The sequence below is a fragment of the Macrobrachium rosenbergii genome, chromosome 33, assembly GCF_040412425.1.
Source record: "Macrobrachium rosenbergii isolate ZJJX-2024 chromosome 33, ASM4041242v1, whole genome shotgun sequence".
Lineage (NCBI taxonomy): Eukaryota > Metazoa > Arthropoda > Malacostraca > Decapoda > Palaemonidae > Macrobrachium > Macrobrachium rosenbergii.
In genome coordinates, this window is record NC_089773.1 from 12,086,102 (window position 1) to 12,102,944 (window position 16,843).

At 36.0% G+C, this 16,843-nt stretch overlaps 1 protein-coding gene across 5 annotated transcripts in view; it reads left to right on the forward strand.

Annotated features, from left to right (window-relative positions):
- LOC136855930 (lachesin-like) overlaps positions 1-16,843 on the forward strand; it is a 460,516-nt gene that overhangs the window by 426,356 nt on the left and 17,317 nt on the right. For all 5 annotated transcript variants that reach the window (XM_067133427.1, XM_067133430.1, XM_067133428.1 and 2 more), the window contains 3 exons: positions 5,357-5,498; positions 9,973-10,111; positions 10,903-10,979. In XM_067133427.1, coding sequence (XP_066989528.1) covers positions 5,357-5,498; positions 9,973-10,111; positions 10,903-10,979 — 358 coding nt within the window. The remainder of the gene's footprint in view (positions 1-5,356; positions 5,499-9,972; positions 10,112-10,902; positions 10,980-16,843) is intronic.

Genomic DNA, 16,843 nt, shown 5'->3' on the forward strand with positions numbered 1-16,843 from the left:
TGCGCCGAGGAAACTTCGGCGCATTTTTCACTTGTTTATTATTTATAGTGGACAAAATATTTTAATTAAAAAAAACTGATCTCTGAATATAACGAATGTTATCAAAATCTCTCTGCTGGAAATGCGACGACGATTATAATTACTAATTCCTTTTCTCATTTCTTTGTATGTTTCTCCAGGCTTAACCTAAGCTCACATTCTATAATGAGTTTTCAAAATCCCTTTGCTAAAGATAAATACCAATTCCTTTTATCACTCCTTTTTTATTTATTTATATCATTGCCCACTCCACAGTCTAAACGTAAGCTCACATTCTATAATGAGTTTTCAAAACCTCTTCGCTACAAATACGACGAAGAATATATGATTAACAATTCCTTCTTTCATTCCCGTATACATTTCTCCAGTCTTAACCCCCAAACTCACACCCGCTCATCCTAAACAATTCACGGCCTCACTCTAAGTATGGAGACCTTAATTTATTGCAGTCCTTTGGGAATACACACTTCGTCATACTGCTTGCGAATGAAGACGGAACACTGTATAAATCCATCACATTATGGAAATGCATGGCCTCGACTTTGTCTTCGTTTGCAAGCGCTAATGATGAGGTATTTTGACTTTAATGGGGGAATATAATGGAGTTTTTTTGGGGCATTTTTTTTTTTATTTTGTTCCTGTCGTTTGTCATGCTGATTAGATTTGTGTAAGGGGGATTGGTTTTGCGGGGTGTGTGGTCGGGGTATACGCGAACGTACGTATCTCTTTTTGCATTTGTGCTTGTGATTTAAAGTCTGAGCTTTGATAATGGATTTTCATATATGTATATATATATATATATATATATATATATATATATATATATATATATATATATACATACATATTACAACATACCATCATACCATCTCATACAAAAACATGCATAATTGAACCCTATCCCACAAAAAAAAACTCAGTATAAAAAAAACCGCTTACACAACCTTTCAACAATCTCACCCAAAAAAAAGCATTAAAAAAACATGGCCAAAAACCTAAAAAAAAAAAAAAATTAAAAAAAAAAAACAATGCACGAATTCATCACATAAAGGCTTTTGTATGGTTGATGGTAAAACGGCCCATTAGACACGCAAAGCCAAGAGAATATTCGTGTTTTTTAATCTTTATTTTCTCTATTTTCTGTCTCTGTTTTTTTTCTTCAACTTTTTCTATCGGTAGCTGGTCCTCATTAGTGCAGGAAACACCTAAAGGGGTGAGGGGAGGAGAGAGAGAGAGAGAGAGAGAGAGAGAGAGACAATGGATTCACTAATTTTTCTGTTTATCTTTCGCGCAATTATTTCTCTCTACCTGCTGGAGCGATGATTAACAAAAAAAATAAAGGCGAGTTATTTCTTTTGTGTAGTTTTTTTTCGATGGTGCTGTTTTCTCTCTCTCTCTCTCTCTCTCTCTCTCTCTCTCTCTCTCTCTCTCTCTCTCTCTCTCTCTCTGATAATGTTAGTTTGACCTCCTTTTTTTTTGGGGGTGGGGGCGACTGGTCTTGTCAATTAGTTTCATATCGTTGTACTGTTTACTGCCCCCTCTCTCTCTCTCTCTCTCTCTCTCTCTCTCTCTCTCTCTCTCTCTCCCTCCCCTTTCCAATAATTTATCTCTTTTTATACCTCGTCATTCTGTTTGTTCGGCTGCCTCTCTCTCTCTCTCTCTCTTTAATTCCTAATAACCTCCTCTCTCTCTCTCTCTCTCTCTCTCTCTCTCTCTAAATCATATTTTCCTCTCTTCATCCCTTCTCAGTTTATATGTCCTGCTGTCTCTCCTCAGTTCTCAATGACTTCTCTTCTCCTCTCTCTCTCTCTCTCTCTCTCTCTCTCTCTCTCTCTCTCTCTCTCTCTCTCTCTCTCTCTCTCTCTGTTCAACTCAACCCTTTCCCCTTACAAAGCAACACGACAGGCTCTCGTAATTATTCCTTAATTAGCATCCAAAAATATCTGCTTATTTTTATTTATCTATATATTTGTTGCTCACCAATAACATATATTGTGTCTAGACTTCGTTCAGACTTCCTTTGTTCCAGAACCACAGTTCTCGTTAGTTCCCAGAAACAATGACTCTAAAAATAGCAATCCACCTATCTTTCAAATCTATACTTTTGCATATTTCTTTTGCAATGGAGGTATTGAACATGTGGTTTTATTCATGAATGCTTTCGTAAGAATATGAATATCAGCCAAGGAGCATATTAACTCAGTCCATTGATTTAGAAATCGATTACATTATCATAAGATAATATAAAAAAAAATATTAAGTGGAACGTGATAGGAAAAGGTTTAGAAAATAAGGCTTGGGAGACTTTGAATATGTCAGATCTATTAGATAAAAAACCAATAAGTATATTTACTAAGACAAAAAGTTGTCATATCAGTGAATTTTGATGCGCAGAGCCTTATGCCATACATGTGAAATACCCCTGAGGTATCTGTGAACTGTGTTCTCTAGTGACTGGCTCGTTCTTCGAAATACAAAGCTCCGGAATTCTGTTCCTGCCTCTTTTCTCCCACATTCTGACAAGCCGTATTCCTCTAAGAGAGATGTCTTCTTATAGGAAAGGTTTTTACCAGTAGATTTTCCACACAGAAGCCAAAATATTAATAAAAAGTAAACTAATGTAATGTGTTAAAAGGAAATGAGTCTCATATTTCGTTATCGCGGTTTGGCAACCTATCATTAAGGAAATCGGACGCACTGTTGACTACTTGTTTGCCAGTGTACGATAATGCATAGGTGGATGTTGCTATAGGAGTAGTATGCCTTGATTTGATAAGGTGGTAGATGATAGGCTTGGATAAATCATCCTATTTTTGGGATCGCATTATAAAGTTAAAGTTTCTAGTTAGAAGATAATAGGTAAATTGACCAGTTATAGATAAATCTTTCACTGTCAATCTTCCCAGAGATCTGCTCAATAGTAGTCTTCGATTTGATAAGGTGGTAACTGATGATAGGTTTGGATAAATCATCCTTTTTTGGCACGTACTTAAGCAGGGAAGGATTCTAGTAGGGAAGATGATGGGGAGATTGACCGGTTACGAATAAAATCATCACTGCCAAACTCCCTATTGTTCTGCTTGCTCAAGCAAGACGGAAAGTGCCGCTGCCATCAGTTGCCTGCTCCCATCGCCTTTAATGGGAAAGGACCCCCACACACATGGTGATTCCATCAACGAGAACATTATCTTGCCCCTTCTCTCTCTCTCTCTCTCTCTCTCTCTCTCTCTCTCTCTCTCTCTCTCTCTCTCTCTCTCTCTCTCTCTCTCTCTTTAAATAATTTTGGCCTTTTTCATGCCCTGTCAATCTATTTGTTCCATCGTCTCTGTCTTGAACTCCTAATAACTTTTCTCCTCTCTCTCTCTCTCTCTCTCTCTCTCTCTCTCTCTCTCTCTCTCTCTCTCTCTCTCTCTCTCTCTCTCTCTCTCTCTCACAGAACAGCAATTCCTCAGAAAGGAATTAATGGCAGTTTTAATACTTTGACAGAGAACTATTTTCCTGGACTTTTAAAAGGGCTGTTGTTCAATTTTTATACAGATGAGGCTTTTAGCCCTCTTGCTTAATGGAGATTTTACGGCCTGTTGTTTAGTTTATTGTCCTCTGTCTTTTAACAGTTCGAGACTTTTCGCCTTATTTATGAGTTTAATGGGGCCTGGGACACTCCATCATGTTCTTTCTTTGGCGGGGGTCGGTTATGTACTGGTCTGTTTCACGTACCGTTGTGTTTTGTGTCGTTATTTTTAAAAAACCTGGCTGAGGGGTGAATCCTGCCAAGGAAGAAGCACTTGGCAGTTATGGTTAGCCTTGGTAGTAAGTTGTTTCCAAGGTGTGGTGAGATGGATTATAAAATGGTAGTTGTGGCTTAATATTTGTGTACTTGAAAAATTTAGAAGTGTCTTGTGTGTATATGTGAGGAAAATGCATCTACATATATACATATATGTATATATATATTTGGCTGAGGAGAGACACAGTTTGGTCTTTGAAATATAGCCTTTATTTTCCACAATTTGGCGTTTCTGTCGGCTCCCTTTATATTTGATATATACTGTATATATATACATATACATATATATATATATATATATATATATATATATATATATATATATATATATATATATATATATATATATATATATATATATACATGCATACCCTTTCGGCATTTTCCTTCATCCCTCCCACCTTGCTGTAAACGCTCTAACTTTAATTAGAATCAGTGAGCCGTAGATTTGTTCTCTGTGCTCGAATATTGCTTGCACTGAACGCAATTATCGCCAATTTGCATTCGGCCCCGCGGACTTACCATACAAATGAATCCGCCTCAGCCGATCCAATTTTAAACCCGAACGCCGAGAGAGAGAGAGAGAGAGAGAGAGAGAGAGAGAGAGAGAGAGAGAGAGAGAAAGGCGCTTCTCGTCAGTGTTATTCCCTCCCGTATCCGGACGTCCGGATACGCAATTCGGATACGGGCAGACCGGTAAACGAGGTATCGACATGGAAATTTATTCATTAGTCTGGTGTAGTGTTCCGTATGGTATGAATAGTCTCCCTCTTCTTTTTAGCTCTCTCTCTCTCTCTCTCTCTCTCTCTCTCTCTCTCTCTCTCTCTCTCTCTCTCTCTCTCTCTCTCTCTCTCTCTCTGGGAGGAGAGCTGTGTTTTTCCAATTTGCCTTCATCTAAAAGATTTTAGCTAATTTCCCACCCTGCCTCCTCTCTCTCTCTCTCTCTCTCTCTCTCTCTCTCTCTCTCTCTCTCTCTCTCTCTCTCTCTCTCTCTGATAAAAGAGGTGCATTTATTTAATTTACCTTCATCTAAAAAATCTCACCAATTTCCCTCCCAACCCTCTCTGTCTCTCTCTCTCTCTCTCTCTCACAGATGAAATTATCTCTAATCTACTTTCATTTTCGAATGTTGAAGTTTCCCTACCCACTCTCTCTCTCTCTCTCTCTCTCTCTCTCTCTCTCTCTCTCTCTCTCTCTCTCTCTCTGATAAAAGAGGTGTATTTATTTAATTTAACTTCATCTAAAAAATCTTACCAAAATCTCTCTCTCTCTCTCTCTCTCTCTCTCTCTCTCTCTCTCTCTCTCTCTCTCTCTCTCTCAGAAAATCATTACATGTAACTGGCTTTGATCTAGAAAATGTTAACAAATTTACCACCTCTCTCTCTCTCTCTCTCTCTCTCTCTCTCTCTCTCTCTCTCTCTCTCTCTCCACGCACATCTATATTTATATTCCTATCATTCTATAAAAAAAAGAAAAAAAATCTATAAAACAAAGAATTTCACCTAACTCATTTTGCTCGTATTTTTTCAGTCATTGCTCCGGGCATCATGGACTCGGCCGAGCTCAGGTACGGTGGAGTGGAATCAGGTCAATTTGGGGCAGGGGGTCCCCCAGATGGTGGGTCAGCCTCCCTCTCATCCCTCTGGTCCTACAGCACAGTCACAGAGGACAGGTGAGGTCAAAGGTCATGAATTTGCTTAATTTTGTTTTATATCTAATTATTACATGTCATACTTTCAGATAATTTCGAGTTATTCAGTTAAGTATAATTATAGGTATTATGCTTCATTAACTGGTAAAGGATAATTGAAACGACTTTGATTTTAATGAATACCATAATATTCTTTGGAAGTTGTTTCGTATGAATAGGGTTCATCTTCTGAGTAATAATAATAATAATAATAATAATAATAATAATAATAATATAATAATAATAATAATAATAATAATTTCTTTCATTGGTCCCTGTGGTGGGCTTGTTCCATACGAATAGGGTTCATCTTCTTTACAATAATAATAATAATAATAATAATAGTGAGGAATCATATTATAAACTTTATGCATTCTTGGAACAAGGTCTAATTTTAAAAAAATCACGAAAATAATAATAATAATAATAATAATAATAATAATAATAATAATAATAATAATAATAATAATAATAAAATAATAATAATAATAATAATAATAGTGAGGAATCATATTATAAACTTTATGCATCCTAGGAACAAGGTCCAATTTAATTTTTAAAAAATCACGAAAATCAAAGGAACTAGTTATTAAAATCAGTGCCATGCAAATAAATCTTCAGTTCCACGAAAATCATGATGAATTCTCACACATATTTCACGGAATCTCAGTCAAGACATTTCCGCGAATGCGTCTTAAAATGTCATATAAAAAAAAAATATTGACATTTCATATAAAATGTTTTTTCAATGTTTCTATGATACGCCAAAATTGATCGAACAACTGTTTCACTTTTCGTCATCGATAATTTTTGGAATCCCGTTTTGAATCGTTTTTCTCTGACGGAAGGTGGAATTAAATATGCAGTGATCGGGCCCTTTTTATTAATATCGGAAGTCGATGAGGGATTTCGGGAGGTTTCGTAATGATATTCTTCTCCGGATATGAAAGTTTGTTTATTGGAACAATACTTCGTGGAGACGTGAAATTGCAGAATTCGTTCCACTGTCTTGTAATGATGAAAATATTCCTGGGGTTATTTGCGTTAGGTTTTACAATGTAATGTTGCGTTTAGATTTATATGCATTTTGAAGCCATTACATACACACACACACACACAATATATACAGTATATATATATATATATATATATATATATATATATATATATATATATATATTTTTTTAATAAATTTTTTTCTGTTAAAGCAGAATTCCATCTTACTATTTGCCTGAGGAGAGAGACAGTTTGGTCTCTGAAATATAGCTTTTATATTTTCCACATTTTGGCGTTTCTATGGGCTCCTTTTATATATATATATATATATATATATATATATATATATATATATATATATATATATATATATATATATATATATATAGTGGGTGTGTGCATTTATTTTTCAATCTAGGCATCAAGTACTGAAGCATTACATTCCCTTATTTACCCAACCAAACATTTCACAAAAATCCTCGATAAATAAACCAAAACCAGGAATAAAAGTAACAAGTTACTGTAATTCCTGCTTCGAAAAATAATAAAAAAATAAAAAAAGAATCTCATCTCGGAAGAAAACTCAAGTAGGACAATATTTGAAAACCCCTCTGACGCTAATACGATAGACAGACAGACAGAGTGTTGAGACGCCCTTTGTGAAAGTGAATTTGCACAATTTTTGCACAATGATACCTCTTGCATCAAGTTCCCCTTCGTCAGTGGCGTTCTTCAGTTCAATGGAACACGTGCCTCTTCACTTTTAGATGATGCTACTTGTGAGATGTTTGCTAATGATGTTGTGAACACAATGGTTTCAAAGAGGCGGCCGGATTGGAACTTGACAGAAGAGGAGTTTGGGTACAATAAGCGAGTGGATTTCGTCTGAAGACTTGGGAGCTGTTCGATAATTGTATAGCAGCAGAGAGAGTGATTTATGTCAGCTTTCTTCGTCAGAATGAGCTTATCCTTAATTTAGAAGAACTCCACTATCTCCATAATATGGAAAGAGTGTTCCAGAGTATTCAAATAGTATTCAAACAGTGTTCAAAAGTATTCAAACAGTATTCCAAATTATTCAGACAGTATTCAAAAATATTCAAACAGTATTGAAACAATATTTCAAAAATATTCAAACAGTATTCAAGAGTATTCAAACAGTATTCCAAAATATTCAAACAGTATTCTAAAGTATTCAAACAGTATTCAAAAGTGTTCATATAGTATCCAAAAGTATTCAAACATATTCAAAAGTGTTCAAACAGTATTCAAACAGTATTCAGACAGTATTCATAAGTATTCAAACAGTATTCCAAAGTATTCAAACAATATTCCAAAATATTCAAACAGTATTCGAAAATATTCAAACAGTATCCAAAAATATTCAAACAGTATTCAAAAGTCAGTTTTAAATTATTAGAAAAATCTTATCCTTGAGTTAAAAAAAAATCAAGTACTCCATAATATCAAAAAGTATTCAAATATTATTCAAAGGTCTGTTTAATTTATTAGAAAAAGCTTGTCTAATTTAAGTAAATATGAAAATATTAAAACAGTGTTTAAGATAATAGATAAATTCTGTCTTTTAGATAAGAAGAAACAAGGAATGTTTGTATTCATCAACTTAGTGACTTTAGATTATTTGTTCAAGAAAAAAAATTCTTCCTGTAAAAGATGGAGCCTTTTCAAACCAAAGCCGGCTTTGGAAGTGGAGTGTTGGCTCTGAATTTCCAATTTTATTTATTATTTAGATTTTCCAGAGAGAAGGCTCAGTAACTATTTTTCTTCCTCATAATTAATATTTTTCACAACTAGAATCGATTAAGAATAATAATTTCTTGTCAAAAAAACCACCTCTTTTGGATTAAGAGAAATTGAAAAGAACTAAATTTTGATCTTACAAAGAAAATTTTATTACTCATGGGAATTTTAAAAGAAGGAAAATCATTGCAGATATGAATAGTCTAGAATTTTGATTCTAGGAATAAGATAATTTTATTACTTTTAGAAATTTTAAAAGAAAGGAAAACCATTGCTTCGAATTTACTAGAAATGTAAATTGTCTGGAGTTTTGAAGTCTAGGAATAAAATAATTTTATTACTTTCAGGAATTTTAAAAGAAGGAAAACCATTGCTTAAAAAATAAGAATTTGTAAACGGCTATATCTTGATGCTAGAAATAAAATAATTTTATTTATTATGAGAATTATAAGTGAAGGAAAACCACTGGTTATAGAATAAGAGAAATTTAAATAGTCTGGAATTTTGATGCTAGGGATAAAATAATTTTATTACTTTTAGGAATTTTAAAGGAGGGAAAACCATTGCTTAAAAAGAATAATATATATATATATATATATATATATATATATATATATATATATATATATATATATATATATATATATAAATTGTCTGGAGATTTGATACTAGGAATAAAATAATTTCATTACTTTTAAGGTAAGTTTCAAGGAATTTTGAGGGAAGGATGTGACGTACCTCCCCCCTTCCCCCTCACTTCTTCCTCCTCCCTTCCTCTCCCCCTCTCCCCAACTAAAGAGAGTTACGAGGATTGAAAAGATTACCTTCCCACATTTGCATAAACTTTTCCAGCCAGAGTTAATCAACTTTTGATATATATATTTCATAAAAGACCCCTTTCTTCTTCTTCTTCTTCTTCTTCTTCTTCTTCTTCTTCTTCTTCTTCTTCTTCTTCTTCCTTCTAAAAAAAACTCTCCCCCACGCCCTCCCCTAACGAAATAACTTTCGTAAATTAGATAAGATTACTTCGGACTTCGTAACAAAATTCCTCAGTTTTTCATCCCAGGACGTTTAATATTCTCTGAGATGCAAAGCTAATGGATTTAAGAGACGCCTGCTGGGTGCTGAAGATTCTGGTGCCTCTCGGGGCTTCATCAAACGCCACTGTCTAAATTGGAATGTATAATGCCTTGACATATATACATATATATATATATATATATATATATACACACACACACACACACATATATATATATATATATATATATATATATATATATGTGTGTGTGTGTGTGTGTGTGTGTGTGTATTCAGGATGGACAAAGCTTTGAAAATACAAAAGGCAGTCTAGTTCATTTATGTTAGTTAAAAAAAAAAAAAAGAAATCACCAAAAACTATTAAGCTATAGTTGATGCTTGTAGACCTTGACTTTGGACTAGAAGTAGTTTAAATTGAACTATATATATATATATATATATATATATATATATATATATATATATATATATATATATATATATACAGTAGATCCACCAATCTCGACCACCAACCATTTACTGCATTCAAACCTTAGACCAACACGAGACCTCAACAACACATCATCAACAGTAAATCATTCCATCTCATTCAAACGTCTCCATTTCTCTTCAGTAACTTCTTAACTTATATCTCTTTCTATTTCCGGTTTATTTCCAGGTACGACCACGCCCTGCACGGCGATCAGCACGAACTCACGCCGTACTTCCAGGACTTCGAAAATTCAACCAATATCACAGCCCAGCTGGGGTCCACTGCTTACCTCAACTGCAGGGTGAACAGACTTCACGAGAAGACGGTAAATAGTGGAATTATTCGTATATAAATACGTATATATATGCATGAATAAAGGCCAATGCCTTCGTGGTATTGCCTCTGTTTATATATTCATCACGTTCCATATTTTCATGATTCAGTTTTACGTATATATGCATATATGTTGAATGTACCAAAGGGGTAATGATATACTGGTTATATATGAATCCTGACCGGTTTCGTCATTATTTATGAGACATCGTCAGGATTTCTGAGGAATATTAAAGGCAAAACTGGTCAGGGTTTAGACACAGTTTCATAATGAAATACTGGGCATGAATCCTGATTGGTTTTGTCATTATATCTGAGACATCTGCAAGAGGACATCTTGAAGATGTCTCAGAAATAATGACGAGACCGGTCAAGATTTATACTCAGCTTTTAAAGGAAGCACTGGGTATGAACCTTGACTGGTTTCACCGTTAATATCTGGGACATCTTCATGATGTTGTCTTGAAGATGTCTTAGAAGCAAAAGACGAAACTGGTTCAGATTCATGCACAGTTTTTCATCTCTTCCTGAGTTTTATATTTATTATATATATATATATATATATATATATATATATATATATATATATATATATATATATATATATATATATATCTCAAACCTTTTCAAATAATCTAATCCAAACCACCCCTGACACAAGTGAAAATAACAAACAAAAACCCACATCTTGCAAATTGTCACTTTCCCTTGCATCCTCCCCCCAAAAAACACTTCCTAATAGGATTACCCGAGTCTCACTCTCTCTCTTTCTCTTGCCTGCAGGTGTCCTGGGTGAGGAGGGACGGTGACAAAATCAAGCTGATTACCTGGGGACTTCATACTTACAGCAATGACGCCAGGTGAGTGCCAGATTGGAAGGTGTAAATTAATGAAAAAGGGGAAAGGTATTTTTATGTAAATATTGGTCTTTTACGCCTTTGCGATACTTAAATTTGTATATATCTTAATCTATCTATTTATCTATCTATCTATCTATCTATCTATCTGTGTCATTGGTTTATTGTTAAAATCACTAAATTTTTCAACTGTGCTCACCTATATATTGTGGCGTGTAGTTCCACTCAGAAGAGAATAAAATGGGAGAACACACTGTATATATATATATATATATATATATATATATATATATATATATATATATATATATATATATATATATATATGTACATACATACATATATACACAGAGTGTCATTAGAAATGTAACTCCAGATATCTCTGCAAATCTCTAGGATGAGGTTGCCAGTCCCAAGCCCTTTCTCTTAACACCTGCACCAAACAGTGTTACCCTCTTAAAATGGGGTGAACTGGTGGGTGGCACACTTTGGTTGATGGTGTAGCCTATATATATGGTTGAGTGTATGTTTATTTATATTATATACACACGTGAGTGTTTGCATTACTTAGCAAACAATTATAGCCAACCCTTTAAGGGGAGAAAGAGCGTGGGAGAGCTCCTCTTGTTTACAAACCGTTAGCAGGTATTTAAACATCACCCCCTTCGTCAGAGCCACTTCAATAGAACCCCGTGTCAGGACGCATCCTTTAGAATTCTTCCGTCAGAATCCTTCTGTCAGAACTCTGCCATCAGGACGTCGGGCAACGTCTCAGGACCCCTCCGTCAGAGTTCTGTTATCAGAACCCCTCCCTCAGAACCCAATTTTCAGAACCCTTTTCTCAGAACCCTCCAGATTCTGTTATCAGAACCCCTCCCTCAGAACCCAATTTTCAGAACCCTCAGACGGCCTCTCAGAACGCCTCCGTAAGAATTCTGTTATCAGAACCTCTCCCTCAGAACCCATTTTTCAGAACCCTCAGACAACCTGTCAGAACCTCCTCCATCAGAGTTCTGTTACCAGAACCTCTCCCTCAGAACCCATTTTTCAGAACCCTCAGACAACCTCTCAGAACCCCCTCCTTCAGAGTTCTACCAGAACCTCTCCTCAGAACCCATTTTTCAGAACCCTCAGACAACCCCTCAGAACCCCCTCCTTCAGAGTTCTGTTATCAGAACCCCTTTCAGTCAGACAAACTCAGAATCTTTCAGAGTTACCAGAACCCCGTCAGAACCCATCTTTCAGAACCTCCGTCAGAACTCCTTTCATCAGAACCCCACAGTCAGAACCCCTTTGTCAGCATACCTCCACCACCTACACCAACACCTCAGCAGGTACCTCCCATATCCCCCCCCCCCCCACCCCTCGCCCCCTTCACCAACAACGAGCCATACATTAAAACGGGGAGCGAGCGAGCGAACGTGACTCGCCCCCCTCGCCTCGTAAATAACCTTTTAAATTAGAGCAATAATTCTGCCCTATTCTTTACCGTTGCATTGCCGCTGCAAGATGAACAGGGCTGTTAGTGTCAATGGCCCCGGGCATTGGTAAATAACCCCCGGGACCCCACTTGTTTATGTGCGTTCTGATGTATGTGGCCAGGTCGTCGCCGCGTTCGGATATGCCCCGTGTCTTGTGAACGGGTTTTACGTGGCGTTTTTGTTCGTTCGGCTGCTAATTTATGAGATCGTTCTCTCGCTTTGCGCGATGGGGAATGAGGTATATAATATTATTATTCTGTTGGGGATATTCCGAGTTGTTGGGTAGGGAATGATTTGAATGGTATGTGGGAGGAATTGTGGAAAATTTCTCTCTCTCTCTCTCTCTCTCTCTCTCTCTCTCTCTCTCTCTCTCTCTCTCTCTCTCTCTGTTGTGCACACACAGACATGCAGAATATATATATATATATATATATATATATATATATATATATATATATATATATATATATATATATATATATATATATATATATATATATATAATATTATATGTAATTCTACTGAAAGGTAAATAAACTATTATAATATTCTCCAGCGAAACTTAGACACTTTCCTTTCTATCTCCACACCTTGAATTGAATATCAAACTACATTAACAGCCATTCATTCCACTAACTACATTCACTTCTGGGTCTTACCCTGACCTGCCAAAAATCCCACTCAAGGACCCATCAGATTCAATACCAGGGACCATCGCGACCCACCATTAATCCCCAGACCAAAAGGGTTTTGTTTCAACCTCGCCAAATAAAGCGTCCGTTAGATTATCGAAAGATTCGGCGAATCAGGCCCTTGTTTGGTAATAGGATCGAGATTTACCGGTAATGGAACCAGTCCATTTATTTGGCCCGATTTCGGGGAGAGAACTGCGGAGATAAGGTGATCGATCACGGTCGTGAAATGAACGGTAATTTCCTGCTGCGTATGCAACGGGACGTTTTTGCGTTTTGAAATATCTGGTGAATTTGCAACAGAATGTTTACTGGATTTTCAAAAGAGCGTAGTTGCGTTTTTTAATGTTTTTCGTTGGAACGATTCGTACAATTACGTGAAATTGTTTAGTATGTTTGCAACAGAATATTTACCATATTTACAACAGAATGTTTTTTTGTTGTTGAAATGTTTGCTGCATTTACAGCAGAATGTTTACTGGATTGGCAAACAGAATGTTTTTGTTGGATGTTAATACATTTACAGCAGAATGTTTTTGTTGAAATGTTTACATTTACAGCAGAATGTTTTGTTGAAATGTTTTTATTTACAAAGAAAATGTTTTTCATTTAAATGTTTTCAACATTTACAACAAAAAGCTTCTCCCATCACTGTGACTACTGGACGCATTTAAATCAAACTGCTTTTTCTTCCTCCAAAGAAAACACAAAACTGACAATGAAAGAATTCAATTCTCTTTTTAAATATTAAAACTTTGTTAAGAGAAAGGTCACCTGTTATAAGAGGGAGTTAGAGTGGCTGGACAGCAAAATGGAAGAAAGGCTAAAAAGTGGGTGTAGCTAGGGGGGCCTAAGAAGGGACGCTGCAAGTCTGTAGTAATGCCTACAGTGCACCACGTGAGGTGCAATGATGGCACTATCCTATTTACTGGGAGAGCATCTGTTACAATGCATGTGTTCAGTGTATCACCTTGATTAATGAATTGCTTTTATAATTAATCATCATTAATTATAATTAAGCTTTCATTCACATAAGTATAGTTACGAGAACATACCCCAAACCGTATATAAATATTAAATAGAAGAATGAACCATCAAAGATACACCATTAACAGATAAAATCATTATTTACCCTAACAAACTGACCAGCCAATTAGTAATCACAGAAAGTAAAAGTTCGAACTCGACCCATATCTGCTCACGCAGATTCCTGGAACATTTCATCTTTCGTGGTCTTTCACTGTGGCAGAGAGTTCTAAGAACGTTTTTTGTGTGTGCTCATGTGATATGTCACATTCCTCGTATGCAGTGTTCGTGATTTGAATACTTTGATTGCTAGTTCCATTTTAAAAGGGCAGTGGGTTTGAAGTTTTCTGGTTAGGGGGTAAGTGACGTTGTTTCTTTATAAGAATGTTGCAGCTAAAATCAGTATTGGACATTTCTTGTAATTTTTAAGATAAGGAGAAGTGTTTTCATAATAGGGTTATGATATAAGCGTGGTCTTTGGTTTCGCGATGTCTCAATAATTCCAGGATTGTAGATTCATAAATTTCCATTCTGTTCAATAGATAGCGGAAGTGGCAACTTTTTTGGCTTAAAGTTCCCACCTACTCAATATTTGTTCTTATCAGTGGCCTAAATGCTATTTCCTCTGACTTAGAATATTAAAGACTTATCTGTTATCTTATGAGTTATTGACATATTTCAGGCTTATCTGTTATGTTATGAGTTATTGTCATATTTCAGGCTTATCTGTTATCTTATGAGTTATTGTCAACAGCAGATGTCAAGATTTTGTTTTTTCTCTTCTAATTTTACCTCATGAGAACCAGTACCAGCTTCTAACCTTGTTCCGTAGAGGTCATTAGTGTTGTAACCTCCTGACACCAGCCAATTGATGGCAATATAGAGATTCCCACTTCCTTGTTCCGTAGAGGTCATTAGTGTTGTAACCTCCTGACACCAGCCAATTGATGGCAATATAGAGATTCCCACTTTCTGACACCAGTCAGTTAATGGCAATATAGAGACTCCCACCTTCTGACACTAGCCAATAGATGAGTCAAAATACCCTCACCTTCTGACACCAGCCAATAGATGAGTCAAAATTCCCCCACCTTCTGACACCAGCCAATAGATGAGTCAAAAGTCCCCCCACCTTCTGACACCAGCCAATAGATGAGTCAAAATTCCCTCACCTTCTGACACCAGCCAATAGATGAGTCAAAATTCCCCCCACCTCCTGACACCAGCCAATAGATTTCAAAGTCATAGACCTCGATAGTCTTCCCGAAAGGAAACAAATATTCCCACTGGCAGGTTTTGGGGAAGGGGGGGGGGACTCAGCCCCCCATCTCCCCCCTAAAAATAAAGCACCCATCGCCCCGATGTCCTCCCATGTCCGTAGCAAATTGAATAAAGCCATTTCATTGGCCGGAGAGCGCATTTCACGAGATGGCCCTCTCTCTCTCTCTCTCTCTCTCTCTCTCTCTCTCTCTCTCTCTCTCTCTCTCTCTCTCTCTCTCTCTCTCGGCTCGCGTGACGCGAATAGCGACTTCACGTACCATCAATTTTCAGAGGATTCCGATTTTTTTTTTTTATTTCGTGCCCTTCTCGGTTCGCAAAATTTCAAGAATTCGTGGAAGGGTTCGATGGGGGTTTCGTGAGTGAGTGACGCGGCTACAGCACGAAACCGTTCGTTCGATTCCGGTGGACAAAGGTGGAAGAGGCGTTTTTCGTGGATAGGTTGCGTGGTTGAATTTTTTTTTTTCTTTTTTGTTATTCTAGATTGAGGCGTGTTTTTTTTTTTTTTTTTGTATGGTGTGTTTGTGCGTTTGTAGATGATTGCACATGCACGCTGACACATGGTGGTTATATATATATATATATATATATATATATATATATATATATATATATATATATATATATATATGTAGAATCTACTGTCACTTTTACCAGACACATATGTAATTCTAATAGCCACAATTTGAGAAGTTAAGAGGGCATTGTGGCTATTAGAATTACACATATATATATGTGTGTGTGTGTGTGCGTGTGCGTGACAAAGAGCAAACAATACGTAAACGAAATTTACTTCATTTAGCCTATTACATTGAACCCTAATAAAATATAAAATAAAATCGTGTTTGCCCTCTCGACTAAAGATACAAATTGACTCATTTATAAATATTCACTCAGGGTGTTTTTAGTCATACATAAATAAACTGCAAATATACGTACGTGAATATACTTTAGAGACTCAGTAACACATTTGCATACCACGATTATTAGTTCTCATTCTGTCTTCCGATTGAAAGGAACTAAAATAAAAAAAAAATGATTTTAAAACTCAGGCGAAAGGATTTAGACGCCATCCGCCGCGGAAAAAGTGACACGAAGAAGTTTTTATTTTTCCCTTTTTGCGGAGGGATTAGGAAAATGGAGAAAGAGAGAGAAAGAGAGACTGAGAGAAAATAAAATGAAATAGAATAGAAACAAAAACACTAACTCCATTAGCCGGTTTCCGTATCTTTTTATTTTGTGTGTTGTCCTTGCGATATTTTTTCCGGTGTCCTGAAACGTTAAATTCGGCTTTTTTAAAACTGGAATAAGAGACTTGTAATGATACAGAACAAATTACATAACGGATGATATGCAATTTTTGTTATTTTTATGCAGTAAAAAATATCGA